The sequence below is a fragment of the Pediculus humanus genome, genomic scaffold (assembly GCF_000006295.1).
Source record: "Pediculus humanus corporis 1103172108248 genomic scaffold, whole genome shotgun sequence".
NCBI lineage: Eukaryota > Metazoa > Arthropoda > Insecta > Psocodea > Pediculidae > Pediculus > Pediculus humanus.
Window position 1 is genome coordinate 124,323 of NW_002987817.1, and position 20,214 is coordinate 144,536.

A 20,214-nucleotide genomic window follows, 5' to 3' on the forward strand; every position below is an offset into this window, starting at 1 on the left:
TGTTCTAATATTAATAAATGAATATTTAAAAAATAAACATAATTTGAATTTTACCATGGTATAGTAATAAAATTCAAATATTTTATTAAAATAATAGTTAATATGCAATCGATTGTAGTAATTTAAAAATATATCAATAATATTGTTGGTCGATTAATTTAAAATATTTATATAATATATATTACAAATAAGGCATATATATTTACTTCGATAAACTTTCAACTTGGTTTATAAATACTTTAACTAAGAAGTAATTTTTTTATTTTGTTTTATCTGTAAATCATTAAGCATAAAATATTTTCAAACGAAAAGTTGAAAATAATAATTTGTTAAAAATCACGTTTTTTCAAAAATAAAGCAACGGTAAAATTTAAAATAATTATCAATTAGAAACCTTTATTATTTTAATAATATTTAAATAAAGTTATTTTAAAACAACAGTAAAATGTATTTTATAGATTTTATTCCATTTAAGATATACACTGTTTGTAATAAGTTTAAAAATGAGTTCACTGAAGAAGTTTTTTTTTTTTTTTTTTGTTGATGATATTTATAATTTTTTTTGTTTCTTTTTCTCCGCTTCATCTTCTTTTTCTTTTTCAATGGCAGTTACATAAGAATCTAATTCTTCAGGTGTCAACATTTTCATAGGTTGATTTTTTCTCATAACTGCAATTTCTAAATTTTTATGACCTGATTGGACAACTTCCAGTAAAGCTTTTATAGCTAATTTTACAGCTCCGCTTTCCGTTTCAACTTCTTCATCTGCATAATACTTTTCTAAAAACTCTTTAACAGTTTTGGCACTTCTTCCTGTTGCATTTGCTTTCCATTCATAAAAAATCCCTGAAGGCTCTGTTTGAAACAGGTGAGGTGCTCCATCATAATCAAACCCTGCCACAAGGCAAGAGATTCCAAAAGGTCTACGACCATTGCTTTGAGTGTATTTCTGCTTTAGCGCTGGAATAAATAACAAATCACGGTTAATTACACTTCGTTTTTTTCCCTTTTTTTGTTTTTATCTATATAAATTTTTACGTTCTTACTAGCTATGTATCGAGTAATATATTCTAACGTTACTGGGTCTTCGACGGTCAATTTATGAGATTGACACTCGATCTGTGCTCTGTTGATTAAAATTCTAGCATCGGCAGTTAAACCAGCAAAAGCCATTACGACATGATCGTCTAACAAACAAATTTTTCTTACGGTTCTATCTTCCTGAAGCTTTGCGACGGATTTCTTTTCTACTCCTAAAACTACGCAGTTTTGCCCTCTCACCCCGACCTGAAATATTTTTAACTCGTAGTGATACTCAATAGTATATAAACATTACGAAAAAGTAACCTAAAATTGTTACAAATTTATTAAAAGTATCGTACCGCAGTTGAACCTTTTCTAACGGCTTCCTGGGCATATTCAACCTGCAACAAATGACCATCCGGAGAAAAAACCGTGATGGCTCGGTCATATCTCGCCGAAGACATTTTTTTCTACTTATTTAATTTGAAATTACTTGAATGACAGTGCACTACTTGTCTAAATAACAATGTAATAGCCGGCTACCATTTTATTTATAAACGATTATGAAAGGCTGTGGGTTTATTGAAAGATAGCAAAAATTTCGATCATTTATTTTGTTTTTATTTTTTGCTGCCGGCATAACTTATTAATTTTGTTCAAGAAGGCTTTGATATTTTAACGTAACTGGGAAGAGAAAGAGTAAGTAAAAGAGAGAGAGAGAGAGAGAGAGAGAGAGAGAGAGAGAGAGAGTGAGAAAGAGTAGATGAAGGAGAGTAAGAGCAAGAGAGAGGGAGAGGAAGATAGGAAAGTGAATATGATTGTTTAAAGGCAGTGTTTTTATTTTTTAGAATTTCACTTTGAGCTGTTGAAAGTCAAATGTTTTCTGAAAAATTACTATTTTCTTTTTCCAGGTAATTAATAAAATTATTTCATAAACTATGAATAAAATAATTATAAACTGATTTAAGGTACATTAGTTTTTTTTTCAGTTAATCTTTCCACGCCATAAAACTGAATAATAAAAATATTTGCCAGCATTTCTTTTTGTTATCAATTAAACTTTTCAAGAAAATAAAGCATTTGTTCTTAAAATTTGTTGATGGGTCTTATAGGGTTCCAACAGTATGACTAAATTTTTGTAGTTAGGTTTACAACGGACATGACATAAAGATAAAATGGCGCTCCGGTATAATCTTATAGATTCAAATTTAACATTTTTAAAAATGTATCGTTGTTATTTATTACCAAAGCTTATTTTTATTAATAACTTGTACGAGATGAGTTCTTAATTTGTTTTGTTCAGTATGGAGTATTAAGTAGTTTCTTAAATTTGTTTAGTTTTCTAGTGTACGAAAAATCAAGAAAAAAAAAAAAAAATTAGCGTTAACAATTTGTATAAATTTAGTGTGCTAAATATTTTAAATTTATGAATTTTCAAATAATTTAGAAAAATAAATTAGTAGGTATTTTTATTATTCATATAAAAACTTTTATAATTATAAATTTTATTGACTAATATATTGATTATTCAGTTTTAAAATTTAATTAAAGGATCTTAATATTTGAGAATGGTATTAATTGAACATTTACCTAGTAATAAATTCTGTTCATATTATGAAACAAATAAGTTTGATTACAAAAGTATGGTTTTTACAGGTTTCCTGTTCCCCAGCTACTGGTTTGAGCTGGTTTTTTAAATTGTTTAAATATAATTAAAATTATCAGGATGAATTTCAAGGAACTGATTGGTGAGTTACACTTTAGAAATTAAAATTTCGGGTTTTTAATCAAAATTTGAAATTTTATACAGTTAAATTTTTCTTCTAACTGAATAATTACTTATGTTTTTATCTTAAAAAATTAATTATATAATTTTATTCTAATATATAAAATTTATTTATTTAGAATCAAACTTATGCAAAAACATTTTAATTAATTATTTTACTCAAAATGAAATATGTTATTATTATTATTATTCAATTTTGTTGTATTCTAAATAGAATTCTTTAAAGGATTATTACTTTTATTTAGGCAATTGAAAACTGGTAATGGTTTCATAATAATTTAAAATGGCAAGGCGGAGAAGAGGAGCTTCCATAAAATCAGCTAGGCAAAGTAGAAAAATAAAAAAAAACGAAAAAGTCAATGGTCTCCTTCCATCGAATAAATCCATTTTAGATGATTCTTCACACTTGATTGAATCAGAAACAGGCAACAGTTTAAATGATGCATCTATTTGTATAAGTAGTAATTGTTTTGAAACTTCAAGCGATCCTGTTGTTCATCATAAAAAATTTGGGAAAATCAGAGTATCTGGTCAAAATGAGAATTCCCTAGATGTGGAGCCATTGATGACTGAAGCAAACAAAGATTATAATCGATTTGATTCAAAATCTTCAGATGAAAATGAGTGTGATAATGTGGAAAATAACACATTTTCAAATGATGTTAGTGTTTTAGATATTATGAGAGGAATTGAAATAACAGGAGCTAAAGCTCAAAATTCTTTTGTCGATTTTCGAAAACAATCTAGTGTTTATAAAGCAGAAAATGACATTCCATTAGATGGTTCAGTTATTATTAAACCAGGTACCTTTAGTTCAAATACAATAACTAGCAGTGTGAAACCTAATTTATTTTTCGATACGGCAACAACATCTGAAATAAATTCAGTTAATTTTTTAAAAGTTCTCCAAGGCATTGAAATGTTAGAAAGAAATGTTTCAGGATCTTCTGTACCTTTAGAATTTGGTGAATCATTACCAAAGCAAGAAAAGGATTTCTTAAATACTTCTACATCTTCTACACCTGTTTATTTTAATGAAGAATCTGGTTCGAAAATCTTATATGCAGATGATGAACTTCCTGGCAATTGCGTAAAATCGGAAACCGAAGAACTAAATAACGTTATTATGAATGTTGTTGAAAATTCTAAAATTGAAGACAGCATAAAAAAAAATATTAGCTCCCCAGAAGATACTTCTTCAGATATTCAAAATGAAACAGAGGAAACTACTAGAAAATTACAAAGCATTGGTTTAGACGAACAGTGGGAAAGGTATGAAAGCCCTGCGTCTAAGGCTAGCGATGAAACTTCTGATAAGAAAGCGCCAGCAGCGAAAAGTCGAACTGGAAGTACTGATGTAGCAGAAACTGATAGTAATTCAAATTTGGGGGGTACCATTAGAAGAAGCAATCGCATCCGATCCATAGGTATTATGAAGCAAAAAGAGAGAGAGCAAGCTGCAGTTAAATCAGAAAATGTGCTTAAAAGTCCAATGGCATCTGGTTCGCCCGCAGTCACTCCACCAGTGCCCGCATACGATGATAAACCAGTTAAAGTAAAATCGAGATGGCGACGATCAAGCGAATTAGAAATGCATTGCGGCAAAGTGGATTCGGAGTCGGTGTCTTCTACTTGCTCATCCCCCGTTAGTTTACCTTTTCAAATGTCTTGCAATGCAGAACCGTCTCCGGAAGACTTGGAAAAATTAGAAAGAGAAAAAAAAGAAATTGAGGAAGGTTTAAAAAGCTTTACTGTTCTTACTGAAAACGAATATAAAATGGAAAGGTAAAATTTATAATTGCTTAATACTTATTTTTAACATTTGAAAATTATAATAATTATTATTATTATTATTATTATTATTTAGATCTGCTTGTAAAGAAACTAAAAGAATGATTTGTGATTGTGTATTAACAAAAGAAGAATTAAACAGAGGAGAAGTCGGTTGCGGAGAAGATTGTTTGAACAGAATGCTTTTTTTAGAATGGTAATATTAATATGAAACTGGTCATGTTTTTAATATTGTAATGGTACAAAAATTTATTTTTAATTTATTTTTTAATTTTTAGTGGGTCAAGATGTGCCTTAGGTGATAGATGTACTAATAAACGTTTTCAAAAATTGCAATATGCCAATTGTAAAATTTTCAAAACGGAAAAAAAGGGATTTGGTTTACGTGCAGAAGAAGATTTGTCCGGGTTTGTAAATTACTTACGTAAATATCGAAACGTTTATTCGCAAATATGTTTTTTCGAAATTTCGAAATTTTTATGTTTAGGAACACCTTTATTATGGAATACGTTGGAGAGGTGGTGAATCAAAAAGAATTTGGCAGGAGAGTTAAAATGTACGCAAAAGAAAACAATAAGCATTTTTATTTCATGGCGTTGAAAGGAGATGCAGTGATTGATGCTACCAACAAAGGAAATATTTCGAGATTTATTAATCATAGTTGCGATCCAAATGCTGAAACTCAAAAGGTGAATTTTAATGATTAGTTTACATTAAATATTTCAAATTATTTATTTTAATTAATAAAATTAATTATAAAATAAATAAAAAAGTAAAGCAAGCTTGATGACGCTTGCTTGTATTTTCGGAAACTCAAATTTAGAATTTTATTTTCAATATTTATATTACAGTGGACTATAAATGGAGAATTACGAGTGGGTTTTTTCACGAGAAGATTTGTTGCTGCAGGAGAAGAAATCACGTTCGATTATCAATTTCAACGTTATGGGTAATTCTATTTTTCATTATCTAAGAGGAAATTTTGCTATTATTAATTTTTAATTTAACTTTTATCACTTTGCTATTATTCAGAAAACAAGCTCAAAAATGCTATTGTGAAGCTTCGAATTGCCGGGGATGGATCGGAGAAAACCCCGATGAAAGTTTTGAAGATGATGAGGAAGGAGAAGAGGATGATGACGAAGATGAAGACATTGATGAGGAAGAGGAAGAATATGAAGAAGAGGGAGAAGATAAAAAATTAAGTCGAAAAATGGGTAAAATTGACGATGATAAGGATAAAAAGGAAGATTCGGGAAAAATTGTTCCCTCCGTTCAAAAAGTCAAAAGGCAAAGAAAGCTTTCAGAACGGAAGAAAAAAGATAGGAAAACTACAACCATTGTGGATGATATGGGAGTACGTTTTAATTTTTGCTTTTTTTAAATAATTATTATTATTATTATTATTATTTTTTTTTTTAAAAATATTTTTAATAACACTTTAAAAATTTTTAGTTGGATGAAGAAATACAAAAATTATTTCAAACGGGCCTTAAAAATAGGGCTCATACATTAACATTAAGTAGGCTAATGGTTCGGGCCGAAGACTGGTCAACCAGAGGAAAGTTATTGAAATTGATAAGAGAAGGAGAAACTCCTTGCAGAAGATTATTTTTAGACTATCACGGTTTAAGACTCATTTGCAGTTGGATGTTGAGCAGAGAATTAGAAGAAAGTAACGACAAAAATGATAGAAGACTTGAGGTGATTACTATTTACGTATTATTTTTTTTGCAATATTTAATAACCGAGGTGCACTCTTCAAAATTTGCTAAGTATAAAATTATTTATTATTTCAGATTCTAAAAACTCTTTCAAAGCTTCCTATACCCAACAAAAATATGTTAATAGATAGTAAGGTACTAACTGTAGTTGAACAATGGGCCAAAAGCGGATTTTTAACGAGAAAACTCTCAGTCGACGATGAAACCGTAAATGACGAAAGAAAATTAAAACCTGAACCTGAAAGTATTCCCGGTTTGGGTGGAGAAATTGTAGATAAAACCACCCAAAATGTGTTAAATGGAGAAAATTTCGATAAACCTGATGGATCCGAAGAAGTGAATGAATCGGCTGAAAAAGTGAAACGAATGGCTGACATTGTGCTTGAATCGTGGTCTTCTCTTAAAGAAGTATTTAAAATCCCTAAAAAAGAAAGGATAGAACAAATGAAGGAACACGAAAGACAAGCAGACAGAGGTTATTGCGAGTATTTAGGAAAGGAAAACGTGAGGGATAAATATGATAGGCATGATAGGTATGGACGATACCGAGATAGGGAAAGAGAAAGAATGCGGGATCGTAAAAGAACTCGAGAATCTCCTCCAGATCCAGAATGGTTTAGAAATCATGAAAGGTAAATGAAAATAAAATGATACAGAACGAACAGTTTGCACACTTTTTCTGCATATATATATATATATACACCAACACATATATGCAAAACATAGACTCTTTTTCTCACATTTGTTTCTTAAAAAATATTACAGGAAAATGAAAATGACTAAACATGAACGTCGTCAACTATTTGCGTTAAAAGTATTACAGGAAGACGAAGAAGCCAAAAAACGGAATGAGCATTTAGAAATGTGGAAGCAGCACGAGTCTCGATGTCTCGCACTAGGGCTCGATCCAAACCTAAATGCTGCTTGTGATCCTCAAACAGGTTTTCCCATATTCTTCGATCACAATTCCGGAACGTGGCAAAACTGTCCTTCATCCTCTGGTCCATCTCCTTCCGTGCCTCATTCTGTCACTCCTACAATATGTCCATCTCCTATGTATTCCGTAAATTCTGCTCTCATCCAAAATTGTCCCATGTGCACAAATATACCCGTTTGTTCAAATGTAAATAATCCAATATGTCACAATGGAATGGTGCATACAAATATGCCTTTAACAAACGGTCCTGTGTGTTCAAATATTACCGTGTCGCCGTGCCAGCGACAAAATTATTCAAATATGACAACTCAATATCAAGGGCAGTTGCCGCAATCAAATTTAGAAGTATTAGATGCCACTTATCACGAATCAGTTTCTTCTTTAAACGCGCAACAATCTTTTGATGAAAGTTCTTCGAACGAGTTGAATCGACCTCTAATTACGGAAACTCCATTGAATTTTCCCATAAAGCTTCCTCCGAAATGGAAAGCAGCCAAAGATCCCAAGGGTCGCGTTTACTACTATCACATAAAAGAAAGAGTGTCTCAGTGGGAGCCTCCCCAATGGAGTGAAGAAGAGGCGAAAATCGAGGCCGCCAAAACCGTCGATTTAGAAATGGGAGAAGAGTCGAGTAGTAGTACGGAATCAAGTACGGATAGTTCTAGTGAAGAAGAGGGGGAAGAGGGAGACCATGTCGAAGAACGTAAAGAGCAACAAACAGAAGGGTTCAATGTTAGTTTTTTTTTTTTTTTTTTCCCAACGCACAAGAATCAAGTTTTTTATTTAATTAAAAAAAATGTAATTAATGACCGATTTTCAGGTTTCCAAGAAAAATGATGACGTCAGCACGGATAAAAAATCAATAACCGATATCAATTCAAAAAATAACGTAACAGGTGTTTCATCTGGCGATGATTTGAAATCCAAATCGTTCGAAGAAGATAAAGATGAAGATTTAAGTGCGTGGGAAGATGAAATCGAAGTAGTAAAATCAACAAAAGCAACCGGAGATAAAATTAACGTTAACGTTCCCAACGAAAACAAACCTCCTCCCGTCACGATTCCCGTTTCTCAACCTGCCAAAGGGAGAAGAGCTGGACTCGTTCAAGAAATAATGATAAGCGTGAGTTTTGAAAACGACGAGTAAATTTACAAAAATTAAATCATCTTGTATTCAATTTAAAATATTAAGTAAAAAATTTGGTTTTTTTTTTTTTGACAGCCTCGGCGAGAAGAAGATCGAGTGGATAGTAGGAAATATAAAGAAGTGAAGGAAATGCTCAGACGGCAAAAGGAAGAAGCGAGAATGAAGGAAAAGTCACGGAACAAGGGTAAAGTCGCAGAAAAGGGAAATTTAAGAGTGTCGAGAAGTAAAAAGAAAAGGAAAGATAAAATCGGACGTGGCAATAGAACGAAAGGAGAAAAAGTGACGGCGAGTTCCGATACGGCCACGGATAAGAAAATAAAAGAAAATTTTAAAAACAATATGGCGGGAGCAATAGTTTCGCATTTAAATCCGTACAGAAAACAAGACTGTAAAATAGGAAGGATAACTTGTAACGAAGATTTTAAACATTTGGCAAGAAAGGTAATTAATTAATTAATTGTTTTAAAAAAAATGTTTTTAATAATTATTATTATTATTTAATTTATTTTGTAATTTTAGCTGACGCATTTTGTTATGTTAAAAGAACTTAAACATTGTAAAGGAGTCGATGATTTGGAATGTAACGACAGCGTTAAAGCCAAAGCAAAAGACTTTATAAAAAAATACATGGCTAAATTTGGAGCTGTTTACCAAAGACCTAAACACGAAGTTTGGAAAACGTGACAAACAAAGTTTTAATTATCATATTATTATTATTATTTTTTTTTTTTTCTCCTCATCAAAATAATCAAGGGAAATTCAGTCAATTCGTCCTTACTCGTTCCTTTATCTTTTGCTATTTTTTTGCTACGAATAACTGATCCATTTAAAAAAAATTCATTCATTAGGCTTAATTTATCGCCGTATATTATATATATATATAGTTTGATAAGTTTAAATAATTTATTATCACCTTTTTTTTTTTTTTTTTGTAAAAAATAAAATTAATGATCAATACTTATACTGTATAAATGTAGTAGAATTCGTATAAAAGAAAAGAAAATTTTTTTTTTTTTTGTAAATTTTTTTTTTGTTTTAATTAACAGACATTGAAACAGAAAATAAATAAATAAATAAAAATAAACAATTAACAATTTTTTTTTTTAAATTAATAATAATAATAATAATAATAAATTAGTTTTTACAAAATGGAATGGATTATATTAATTAAATAAAACAACAACGACCGTATTTGAAAAAGGAAAGAAATTTTTTTACATCATGCAATTAATTTCCCCCCCCCCCCCTACCGCTTAACATTATTCATTATCTCGTTTAAATAATAATAATAATAATAATAATAAGTAAATGAATTATTAAATAATATTAATAATGATGATAATTAATCGATTTCGAAATGAATGAATGAAAAAAAAAAATTCTTATGCTAGTCCTTTAAAAAAATGTCCATTTAAAAAAAAAAAATTTGTACTTGGCTCATTAATTAACGATTTTAATTAATTATTATTATTATTTTTTACTTTATAAATTTTTTTTTTTTACACATTCAAATAATTTTTTAAATTAATAATAATAATTTTAAAAAAATTAGAAAATTTTAATTTACGAATTGTAGATGATAAAATTATACATATAAAAAAAAAATGTATTGTTTGTTTTATTATTATTATTATTATTATTATTATTATTATTATTATTATTATTTTGTAATTATATTTGGTGTTTGTAAATGAACCTGTAAAGCCTGAGTTAATGTTATTGTTAACATGGATTTTTTCGTTTTATTATATATATATATATATATATATTATTTTTACCATTAAAATGATGCAGCATGATTAAATTAATTTTCTTTTTTTTTTTCAATATCGATTATTATTATTATTAATATTTAATTACGCTAATATATACGCCATTTTCCACTCGGTTCGATTGGTTTAAATACGCACACGCACACCCCCCCCCGCCACAGACACACACACACGCTGCAACTTATAATAATAATTATAAGGATGGCCGTTAGTTACGTCATCAATAAATAAAAACACGCAATCGTTTATTATTATTATTATTAATGTTTTTTAGAAGAAGAAGAAGAATTTGTTGGTTTTTGTTGTCTCCAAAATTCTTGTCGACTTTTTAAAAATGTTATCCCTTCTTCAACCTGTGCTTTTATTAATTTTGCTGCATTTTCATTAGAGCATTTTAAATCTTAAAACAAAGCAAAAAATGGAATAATTAAATAATAATAATAATAATAATAAAACATAAAATACCTGGACATACCTGGATGTTTTAATAAATTTTCTAAATATATTCTATCCGCATCGAGTTCACCTAAGAAACCAGAATTATTTGATGGTTTTTTGGTTAATGGTGCTGCCGATTTACTTCTTCCATGTTTTATTTTGTTCTTATCGGTTGTGGTTGTTGTGGTTGTTGTCGTGCTGCAACTTCTTGTATCGACTTCATTACTGGATTTATCGCTTGATGATTTGTTTGTTCTGTTACTTTCCATCTTTGTACTCGAGGAACGTTGTGAAGATATGGAATTTTTAACTTTCTTACAATTTTTTAAATTTGAGGTACCTACGAATGAAAAAAAAAAAAAGATTTTGAGACTGACCGGTATATTTTTTACTTCGACTTACCTCCTATCGTATTTTCAATGGCTTCTTGTGCTTTTTGTACTCCTAAACGAAAACATTCGAGCTCTGGCCTGATTCTGTGTCCTCTATGATAAAACATCAAGCTGTGTTCGAAATCTCCTAAATAATACAAAGCTTCTGCTTTTTGAAAAATACCTTTTGAAAAAAAGTACTCATTATTATTATTATTATTTATTTAAATAAAGTGTACTCACTTCTTCTTCATTACCTCTTACAAAGGTTTTATCTTTAACCAAAGCTGTTTCTGCATCCTTTAATGCCAATTGTGGTTCACCAAGACATATGTAACATTTACTTCTTGCAACTAATCCATTCTTATCATCGGGATTAAGATCTAAAGCCTTAAAAGAAAACATTTTGTTAATATTATTATTATTATTATTGTTAAAATGTTTAAATGCAAGGGGAGGACATTGTTTTATTTGGTAGGAGACCTTGTTGATAAAATTTAAAGCAATTTTTAAATTTCCACTACGTAATTCGGAGCTTCCGAGTGCCAAAAGAGTCGATGGATCCCCTTCTTCGGGCATGAGTAAATCAAAATTTTTATCTTGTTTTTTTTTATTTTGCAAACTTTGTTTAATGTCGCTCGTACCCATGTTTACAGCCGCAGCTCTATCTTTATCCGTATATATTTCTTCATCTCTTAAAACTCTATTTTTCTTTTTTTTCTTAGCCATGGCAGCCGCTCGGGCCATTTGTGCCAATCTTTTCGCTTTTAATTCTTTTGCAATGAGTGCAAATGTTGATTTTGATGAAATCGTTCTCGGCGAAGGAGGTTTCATTTCTGTTTTTTTCTTTTCCGATCCCCCCGCATCCTTGATAGGTTTTTTACCCTTTTTACCTTTTTTTTTCTTTTGTCTTTTTGGTATTCCTATTTCGTGTTTTGCATTATCAACGATATCGTCATTCACGGTCGCATAAACTTCCGAAATAGAACTATCCCGATCACTTTCGTGTCCATCGACTCTATTATCACGTTCCGACATTATTTAATCCTTTTTTAGTCAATTTTAAAACGTTTTAAATTTGGTCAATATTTATTTGAATCGTCGTCAATAGCACCTAGCCTAGCACCTTTCGTGAAAGGCACTTAACACCAAAAAAAAAAGGGAAGAAACACTTTTAAATGCTCGTTGCCAAGAAACACCTTTTAAATCGCGCCATCGTTTACCTTATGTTATTTAATTTATTAAACGGAAGTGATATGTTAAAAGGAAAATTTGATTACTTCTTATCACGCTTATCATAAATAGTTATAAAATTAATTAAATTTATTACTTTCGATGACGATCTCTAAAACATCTTAATGTAACAAATAAAAAATCAAACATATAAATAATAAAAAAATTTTATTTAGGGCTGTAATTAATATTTAATATCAAATTAATTTATTTTTAAGTGTGAATGAATAACTATGATAAATCAAAAACAATTTTTTTTTAAAAGAAACTCCCAAATTTTTGGAATATTTAGCACAACAAAAAGAATCAACAGTTTGTTATTATTATTATTATTAGTTATTATTAAGTTACGATATGAAAAAAGGGAAAAATTATTATTATTTTCCACTCATGCAACAGCATGCAACAATTATCATGTGTGGAAAAGTGTTCGCCCGTGTGATGACGTCATATTAATATAATTTAAATCACGTGTTAATAAATTATTAATTAATAATTTATAAATAAATAAAAAAACTTACCAAATTATAACATTGAAGAGCTTTACGATAACATCCGCATTTTTCGTGACTCGCAGCTTCCGTTGAAAACATTTTTGCACGAGTTACAGGATTTTCCAAATCCTTTTTACCTTTTGTGTGCCTTTTATTATTATTATTTCTCATTTCTTTTTTATTATTAATTTTTTTCTTCTTACCCATATTAATAATAATAATAATAATTTAATCGTATACGAAACGTGTGATTTATTTTTTTTTTTTTAAAATTACGTTATTTATATATTCCAGTCGGCCATATTTAATTAACCGATTATTAAAAAAATTATTGTTTATTTTTAATAATATTTATAATATTATAATTTTTACACAAATTAATAATTAAAATTGTTTAAAAAAAAAAAATTAATCGAATTTCTTATTTATCAGTAAACAACAACCTTTTGAAAAGTAAAAAGAAAATTTTTATGTAATAATAATAATAATAATAAAACTCAATTAAATTTATTTATTTTTATTCGAGTTTGACAATTTTCTTCATTTAGTGATGAGTGAGCAGTGGCTGGTACCGATGTTATCAATACATCAATTACGCATGGTAATGTTTTACCCTTTTTTACCCTTTTTTACCCTTTTTTTTTTTAGTTTTAATTAAATTAAATTTTCTTTTGTGTTGTAGTTTGTTGTGTTGTTTCGTACGAGGGAAACGTATAAAAATGTTTTTAAATCGATAGAATATTTTTAATTTTACAAATTCAGGTAAAAAAATTACTTATCCCTTCTAAACCCTTTAATTAAACTTTCATTTTTTTAAAAAAGAATTATCATTATTATTAAATGTATTGATTTTAACGTGACGTCATACGCGTAATTAAATAATTAAAATTTTTAAGGCATTTTCTGACGATTTTGTGTAGTTTTTACAACATTTTAAATTGTTTAATATTTTTTAAACCTCATCATTTACCACCATTCTAAGTATTTTTGTGCAAAAAATCTCGTTTTTTATTTTATTTATTATAAATAAATTAATTTCGTAACATTTTTCATAATATTTAACTCGTAGGGACCCGTTAAAAACTTGTTCGACTCGTTATTCGAATAATATTTCAAAATAAAACGAAACCAAATTTTTTTTTTTTTTAATTTAATTTTATTAAATAAATAATAAATTTATTTACAATTCATTTCGTTATGTACTGTAACATCACATTGTATCGTGTCTTTAGAATCTTTAACGGTTATTTTTTTTTTAATGACGTCATCGGTATTTAACGATAATTTATTTAATATGGGTTCGGGTATGGCGACCGAGGTAACTGTCGTTAACCAAGCTGATGTAGATATTAATTGATTTAATTTTGATTCGTTTTTTATTTTTTCTATCTTTTTCTAACACACCCACACAAACACAAAAAAAAAAAAAAGAAAATTAAAATTCTGAACATAAAAAATAAAACAAAAAAATTATTTTTTTTTACCGATTCTTTTTTGCAATCATCCGAACCGGAAGAATCTTCCGTGTCATCAGATACGTCATCACTTTGTTCGCTTTGTTCTTTCAAACGATTTTGTCTTTCTCTTTCTTCGTTTTCTTTTATCAATTTCCTATTATATTTATAAAAATTATTATTATTATTATTATATTATTAAAAAAAAAGTCTTATGAGGATCAAATCAAAACAAAAACAAAAAAAATGAAAAATTTCGGTGCGTTGTTGATATAGTTTTTGTTTAAAATGCATATTATTTTAAGTGTTTCCGGTGAGGAAAAACAAACAATTTTCCGTGCTTTTATTTGCTTTTCACTCAATAATTTACTTACGTTCATCAATGTCTTGTGTTGCTAAACTTTTTTCTTTCATTCTAATTTCAAAAGAATATCATTTTTTTTTTAATAACGTTTTTTTTATTTACCGGATATTAATTTTATAGTTTTACCAAAGTTACTATAATTACTTACTTGGCTTTATTTTTCAAAATTTCCTGAGCATCCGGATAATAAACCAACGCTTCATTTAAATCGTATTTATTTAAAATAAACAAATTTGAAAATCCGCCCGATCTTTAAATAAATAAATATTATTATTATTAATTCGAAATAATTTTTTTTTTGTTGTAAAATTTATTTAAACGTTACCTAACGGAAGCAGTTCTCCTATTTCCTGCACCCAATGATAACAAACTAATTTCACCAAAAACCGAACCTTCTTTTAAAGTGGCAATAACTTCATTATCATCTTCTCCTAACACTTCAACAATTCCCGTTTTAACTATATACATTTCTTTTCCGACTTCTCCCTTTTTTAAAAGATGGGATGGGGGGGGATTAAAAAAGTTATTATTTTATTAGAAAAGGGAAAAAATTAATATAATAAATACCTTTCGACATATGTAATCTCCTGGTAAAAATAAAACCGATTGAAGTTTTAATACCAATTCTCTTAATAATGCTGGATCGCAATCGTGAAAAATTTGTACCTTGTTTAATGCCTGTATGTGTACGTTAATGGCAACATCCGTTTTTAATTTTGGTGGTAACGTGTCCAATATGTTTGATTCATCTAAATATCACACATCTTATTATTTACAAAAGGTAATAATTAATAATAATTTTAATCAGAAAAGAAAAATACAAACTAAAGGTATGCTGTTGTTCCCACGTAAATTTAAACCAAAGTTTAACCTTTTCCCGAAGGCTCATTGGTAAATTTAAACGTCTCATATATTCAAGAGTTTCATCGACTAATTTTTTATATTCTGTTCTATTTCTCGTTGCTGTCGCTATAATATCTCTAATCTGCAATGGAGAAAAAAAAGTCATTTTGAAATTTTTGTAACGGGTATATGTACAAACAAGGAAGTATACCTGTCCGATGAGGAGTGCAAATACAAAAACACCCATTAACCAACTCCAAGTCATAAACATGTATTCAAACACGTTTTCAGGTTTCGGGTTTTTACCAATTGATGTTGCAGTTTTTGTTGCAAAATAAAAACATCTAATATATCTATAAAAAAAAAAAAAAAAGAAAAAAGAAAATCAATTAATAAGAAATTTTTTAATTTCATAATCTAACAACCACTTTTCAATTTTACTTACGCGTTTCCTTTTCCGTTAAAAACCCAAGCGTTCGTACCTAAACCTTCCCATACGGAAAATGCATAATAAGCACAAGCATTTAAATGTATGAGATAAAGCATGTAATTTAATGTTCTTACAACTCTTACGACATAACCGGAAGCAACAACATTATCGCAACGATTGTAAAATTCCCAAAATGTTTGAACCTGATAAAAAAATAATAATAATAATAATTTTCTTTAATAAATAAACGATTTGTCTTGGGAATTTTGTTTTTTTTTTTTTTTTTTACCTTTAAAAATCTAGGGAGTCGGAAAATCGGTAGGTAATCCGTACCGTATTTTAAACATAATAAATCCAAAGGTATCAATGATAAAACATCCATCTGCAACAAACAAAAATTTTTTGTAATGGCGAATCTTTTATTATGTTATTAATTTACTTTTTTTTTTTGCCCTCACCTTAAATTGAACTTTATGAAAATACATAATTCTTGTTAATTTACTATCTTTTATCCAAAATCCATCGCTCAAATACATAACTCTAGGTTTGAAAAATAATAAATCTAATAGGTAAATGACGTCACAGGCATAATCAAAAGCCAACCATTTATTAACGTTTTCCGATGTTTGATAATAAAAAGATGATCTTAAAGGTATGACCCAACAATTGTATAAAAAAGCCAAAGTAACGACAAACAACCATATTATGTATGTTTTACCTTATTTTTTCAAAAAATACATAAAAATTTAAAAAAAAAAAAACAGTATAAATGTTATGACGTCATTTATTTATTTTTTAATCAAATAAAAAAGTATTTACCTTGAGGATCCAAAGCTCGATCGTTTTTTTGTTTTTTGTTCGTTTCATGTTCACCATTTGGAAAACCGCTTTTCATACTTTCATTAAAATTATTTCTTTTGTAAAAAACTTTAGATTTATCATAATAATCACCTGTAATTATACAAAAAAAAAAGATGGAAAGCACCTTCTTATTTAAAAAAAAATTAATAAGTTAGAAATAAAAATGCCAGTTGTTGGCCCAAATATATATAAATGCCCTTGGCAACATTTAACTCACACAAAAGTAGTAATAATAATAATATTAATTTAAATAATTGTCATTCGAATTTTTTTTAATAATCCTCTATTTATTATTTAATTATTTTTATTAAAATTTACCTGTTTTCCCATCATCTTTTGTTTTTGAATTACAAAAAGGTAATAAACACCTTCCAGCAAAAGTACTTATCGAACACATCATATTACTATTATTATTATTGTTAAATAACTAAAAAATTATATATTTTGGAAAATATCCAGGGAAATATATTAGGAGGAGGAGGAGGAGGTCACATTTAATATGGACGACACAAGAATTTTTACAATGTCTTTATAAATTACATGATTTACTATATTATGGTGTCAAAATGTTGCCGAGGCAACACGAAATCGATATAAAAAAAAAGGAAAAGGAAAAAAGGAAAAAAGAAATTTCTCCAGCGCGATGATTGAATGAATTTTTGGCGGTTAATTTATTTTTTAAATTTATATTTTTACAAAAAATTTTATAATTTTAAATAATTTAAATTAATATTTATTTAACTAAATTTTAATGCGGCCAATGGTAGTCCTTTAAAAATATCAGAATTTTTAGTAGAATCCCCACTACCTCCCAAAACTGCTAATGTTAAAGTGATAACCGTTATCAAAACGGTTGCTGATAATTCCATTAAAGTACCAAAATCTTCAACATCAACGACACCACGTTCTAAAATTGTTGCAACCGCTGTTAAAAGAAAAAGTTCAAATACGAAAGCACACATTGTGACAACAGCAACTCCCATTATTATGGCAACCCCTGATAACACTATCAGTTGTGTTAACAAAGCGGTACCGATCATAAGTGTCGTGGGTGGTGCGATTCTCGTACCACGAAATTCAAATCTTTCAAATAAAATTTCTCCCCTGTTTTCCGAACTCATTTTTCTCTTTAATTTCCTGTCGTTACAAAAAAAAAATTATGTTTTCTTCTGGAAAATTTTTTTTAAATGTTAATTATGTATACTTTTTCAAATTTACTCACCTTGAAAATTTTCAAAAAAAAAAAAAAATAATAATATTTTAAGTTATCGTCCAAATAACATATTTAAAAAAATTATTATTTTTTTTTTTACGGTGCCACCGAATTTATTATTATTATTAATGTAAACTATGTATGTGAAAAGTACTTATGTAAATTTTACCAGTTATTAACAACAAAAAAAAAAATTTGCAATATTAAATTCACAACTTTTTTTTTTTATTAAGATCCAAATCTTTCTTCGGTTTTAAATAAACTAAGAAAGAAAGTAAAAGTTTAGTTGAAAGTGAACTTGAATCAACTTTCTTCTTCTTCAACTGGGTTAAAACGTTTTTTTCAATTTGCATTCATTTTTTTTTTTTTTTTATTAATAACATTGCGTGGAACAAAACTAAGATGAAAAACACATCGACAGGAGGAGGTGGAGGAGGAAGAGGAGGGAGCGGTTGAGAAAAAAAGGGTTAATTATTTACAAAATAAAAAATTGTAATAAATAAAACAATGAAATATCACATAAATATATAAAAATTAATGAATTAACAATGTCAAAAACAAAATTTCTTCTCAGTGCAAAAACATAGAATGACGGAAACCAAACATGCGCTACGAAATCGTTACGATTCTTTTTACATCTTTGGGAAATCGAAATCGTTTTATTCATACGATTCGAGGAGTCATGATAAAACGTAAAAATATTCTCATAACTTTTTTTATTCTTTCCAAAATCCATACGTCTTATTAATCCCGCTACCCATTGAAAATGATCCCCCATGATCAGACAATCACTGTTTTCTTCACTGAAAGGTTTCCATATTAAATCATGTAAAACGGGATCCGCTGGAAAAGGAGTGGGATTTCTGAAAACGAAAAATAAATAAAATATTTACAAATTTTTAAATTAAAACAAAAATTTGTAAATATTTATTAAAATAATTTTTAGGAGTGGAGTTTCAAATGTCCTTGAACTTTGTTACCTACAATTTTTTTTGTTTGTAAACATTTAATGTAGAATTTAATAACCCCAAATAGGCAAAAAAAAAAAAAAAAAAAAATTTGCTTGTTATCCGCATTTGACCTTAAACTACATAAAAAAATCGCAAAAATTATTATTATTGTTATTGTTTATCGAAGCCTGTACCTGAAGACTACTGATAAACCCGCGTGTGTGTGTATAAATAAATTTCTCACCTGTGTTTAGCAAAATTTGTCCATAATCGTACGATTTTTTTACTGAATTTCATTTCGCGTGTTTTCGGATCGGTATTTGGCCCAATAACAGGAATGTGAAACAGGTATCCGAGATCATCTGCATGAACTGGACCTATAACGACAAAAAATCACGTTTAAATTTATTGGAAAAGGTAGAAAAAATTTAACCAACAAAACAAAACGTACCTGGAATACTTTTTAAATTGATAATTTTTTTTAATAAACCAAAATCCCCTTCGAAAACAAAATAATAATTATATACGGGGGATTTACACCATTTTGAATGCAATCTTGTCGTCGTATGCATTCCTTGTAGAAAATACGTATCCGTTATTAACTGTTCAAAAAAAAAAAAATAAATAAAAATAAAAATAAATGAATGAATAATTTTTTTGTTTGTTTGTTTTATTTCAATTCTTACGTCACAATATTCTCTGTATGTTTTTTTGTCAAATTTTCGATTTTTAAAATAAAATTGTCTAATTTTCGATGCGACTTCTTTTGATTTTTCCGTTCCGTGTTTGAGTCCGAGAAATCTGGGTACTAATCTTTCGAAATCTTTTTCTATTACTTGTATCGGTGGAAGTTTATCGACGACAGCTAAAAAAAATTAAATTTCATTAAAAAAAATTATTTTTATTTATATTAAATCAATTATTATTATTATTATTACGTTTCAAAAGAATGACTCCCTCCATTTCGTTGATACCAGTAATGTAAGGTACGTCGCTCGCGATGGCATTTTTTTCAAGAATTTTCAACGGGTGTTCAGTGAGAAAAGCATTCGGCGATGGTTGTTCGATGCAAGGCAAAAATGGAAACGGAAGACATTCTCGTTTGTTCTGCATAAAACAAACAAACAAACAAACAGGGAAAAATTTCAAAACGATGAAATATAAGAAGTCATTGAATTAATAATTATTAATTTAACTCACCGTTTCGGAAACGGCCACGCTTTGTTTTTTAGTTAAAACGCACGCGGATATTTTCCTAAGAAAATCCACTAAAACTTTTGGATCTTTTGTTTCGAGACCGAAAGCTCTACCTAATTTAAAAGCTGCATCGTAAGGATTATCTTCGTTTAAGGCCCAGGGACAAAGTGCGCTACCACTTTGAGA

General features: G+C 28.5%; 6 protein-coding genes across 6 annotated transcripts in view; 1 reads left to right on the forward strand and 5 right to left on the reverse strand.

Moving 5' to 3' along the window:
* Positions 1-550: 550 nt before the first annotated feature.
* On the reverse strand, positions 551-1,487 carry Phum_PHUM463910 (proteasome subunit alpha type 7-1, putative; the record flags this gene model as incomplete). The annotated part of the gene is made up of 3 exons (XM_002430097.1): positions 551-952; positions 1,039-1,287; positions 1,383-1,487. 3 exons carry the CDS (start codon positions 1,485-1,487, stop codon positions 551-553), a joined length of 756 nt encoding a protein of 251 aa, XP_002430142.1.
* A 1,605-nt stretch (positions 1,488-3,092) lies between these two features.
* On the forward strand, positions 3,093-9,092 carry Phum_PHUM463920 (histone-lysine N-methyltransferase SUVR5, putative; the record flags this gene model as incomplete). The annotated part of the gene is made up of 11 exons (XM_002430098.1): positions 3,093-4,594; positions 4,677-4,796; positions 4,879-5,007; positions 5,088-5,289; positions 5,452-5,549; positions 5,633-5,957; positions 6,056-6,304; positions 6,400-6,956; positions 7,090-7,919; positions 8,680-8,849; positions 8,928-9,092. 11 exons carry the CDS (start codon positions 3,093-3,095, stop codon positions 9,090-9,092), a joined length of 4,347 nt encoding a protein of 1,448 aa, XP_002430143.1.
* Positions 9,093-10,564: 1,472 nt separating this feature from the next.
* Phum_PHUM463930 (uncharacterized protein) lies at positions 10,565-12,027 on the reverse strand (the record flags this gene model as incomplete). The annotated part of the gene is made up of 5 exons (XM_002430099.1): positions 10,565-10,580; positions 10,646-10,958; positions 11,021-11,173; positions 11,247-11,379; positions 11,473-12,027. The coding sequence occupies 5 exons, from the start codon at positions 12,025-12,027 to the stop codon at positions 10,565-10,567; spliced, it is 1,170 nt and encodes a 389-aa protein (XP_002430144.1).
* Positions 12,028-13,892: 1,865 nt separating this feature from the next.
* Positions 13,893-17,068, reverse strand: Phum_PHUM463940 (Cyclic nucleotide-gated cation channel beta, putative; the record flags this gene model as incomplete). The annotated part of the gene is made up of 13 exons (XM_002430100.1): positions 13,893-14,111; positions 14,201-14,327; positions 14,541-14,585; positions 14,683-14,784; positions 14,860-15,020; positions 15,102-15,283; positions 15,360-15,519; positions 15,589-15,730; positions 15,823-16,010; positions 16,097-16,189; positions 16,266-16,525; positions 16,627-16,758; positions 16,987-17,068. 13 exons carry the CDS (start codon positions 17,066-17,068, stop codon positions 13,893-13,895), a joined length of 1,893 nt encoding a protein of 630 aa, XP_002430145.1.
* Positions 17,069-17,405: 337 nt separating this feature from the next.
* On the reverse strand, positions 17,406-18,234 carry Phum_PHUM463950 (uncharacterized protein; the record flags this gene model as incomplete). Its single annotated transcript, XM_002430101.1, has 2 exons — positions 17,406-17,805; positions 18,095-18,234. 2 exons carry the CDS (start codon positions 18,232-18,234, stop codon positions 17,406-17,408), a joined length of 540 nt encoding a protein of 179 aa, XP_002430146.1.
* Positions 18,235-18,544: 310 nt separating this feature from the next.
* Positions 18,545-20,214, reverse strand: part of Phum_PHUM463960 (Bile salt-activated lipase precursor, putative) — a gene marked incomplete at both ends in the record, with an annotated part of 2,908 nt that continues 1,238 nt past the window's right edge. Inside the window, 7 exons of the mRNA XM_002430102.1 lie at positions 18,545-18,591; positions 18,620-18,744; positions 19,076-19,208; positions 19,283-19,433; positions 19,518-19,696; positions 19,770-19,938; positions 20,032-20,206. Coding sequence (XP_002430147.1) covers positions 18,545-18,591; positions 18,620-18,744; positions 19,076-19,208; positions 19,283-19,433; positions 19,518-19,696; positions 19,770-19,938; positions 20,032-20,206 — 979 coding nt within the window. The remainder of the gene's footprint in view (positions 18,592-18,619; positions 18,745-19,075; positions 19,209-19,282; positions 19,434-19,517; positions 19,697-19,769; positions 19,939-20,031; positions 20,207-20,214) is intronic.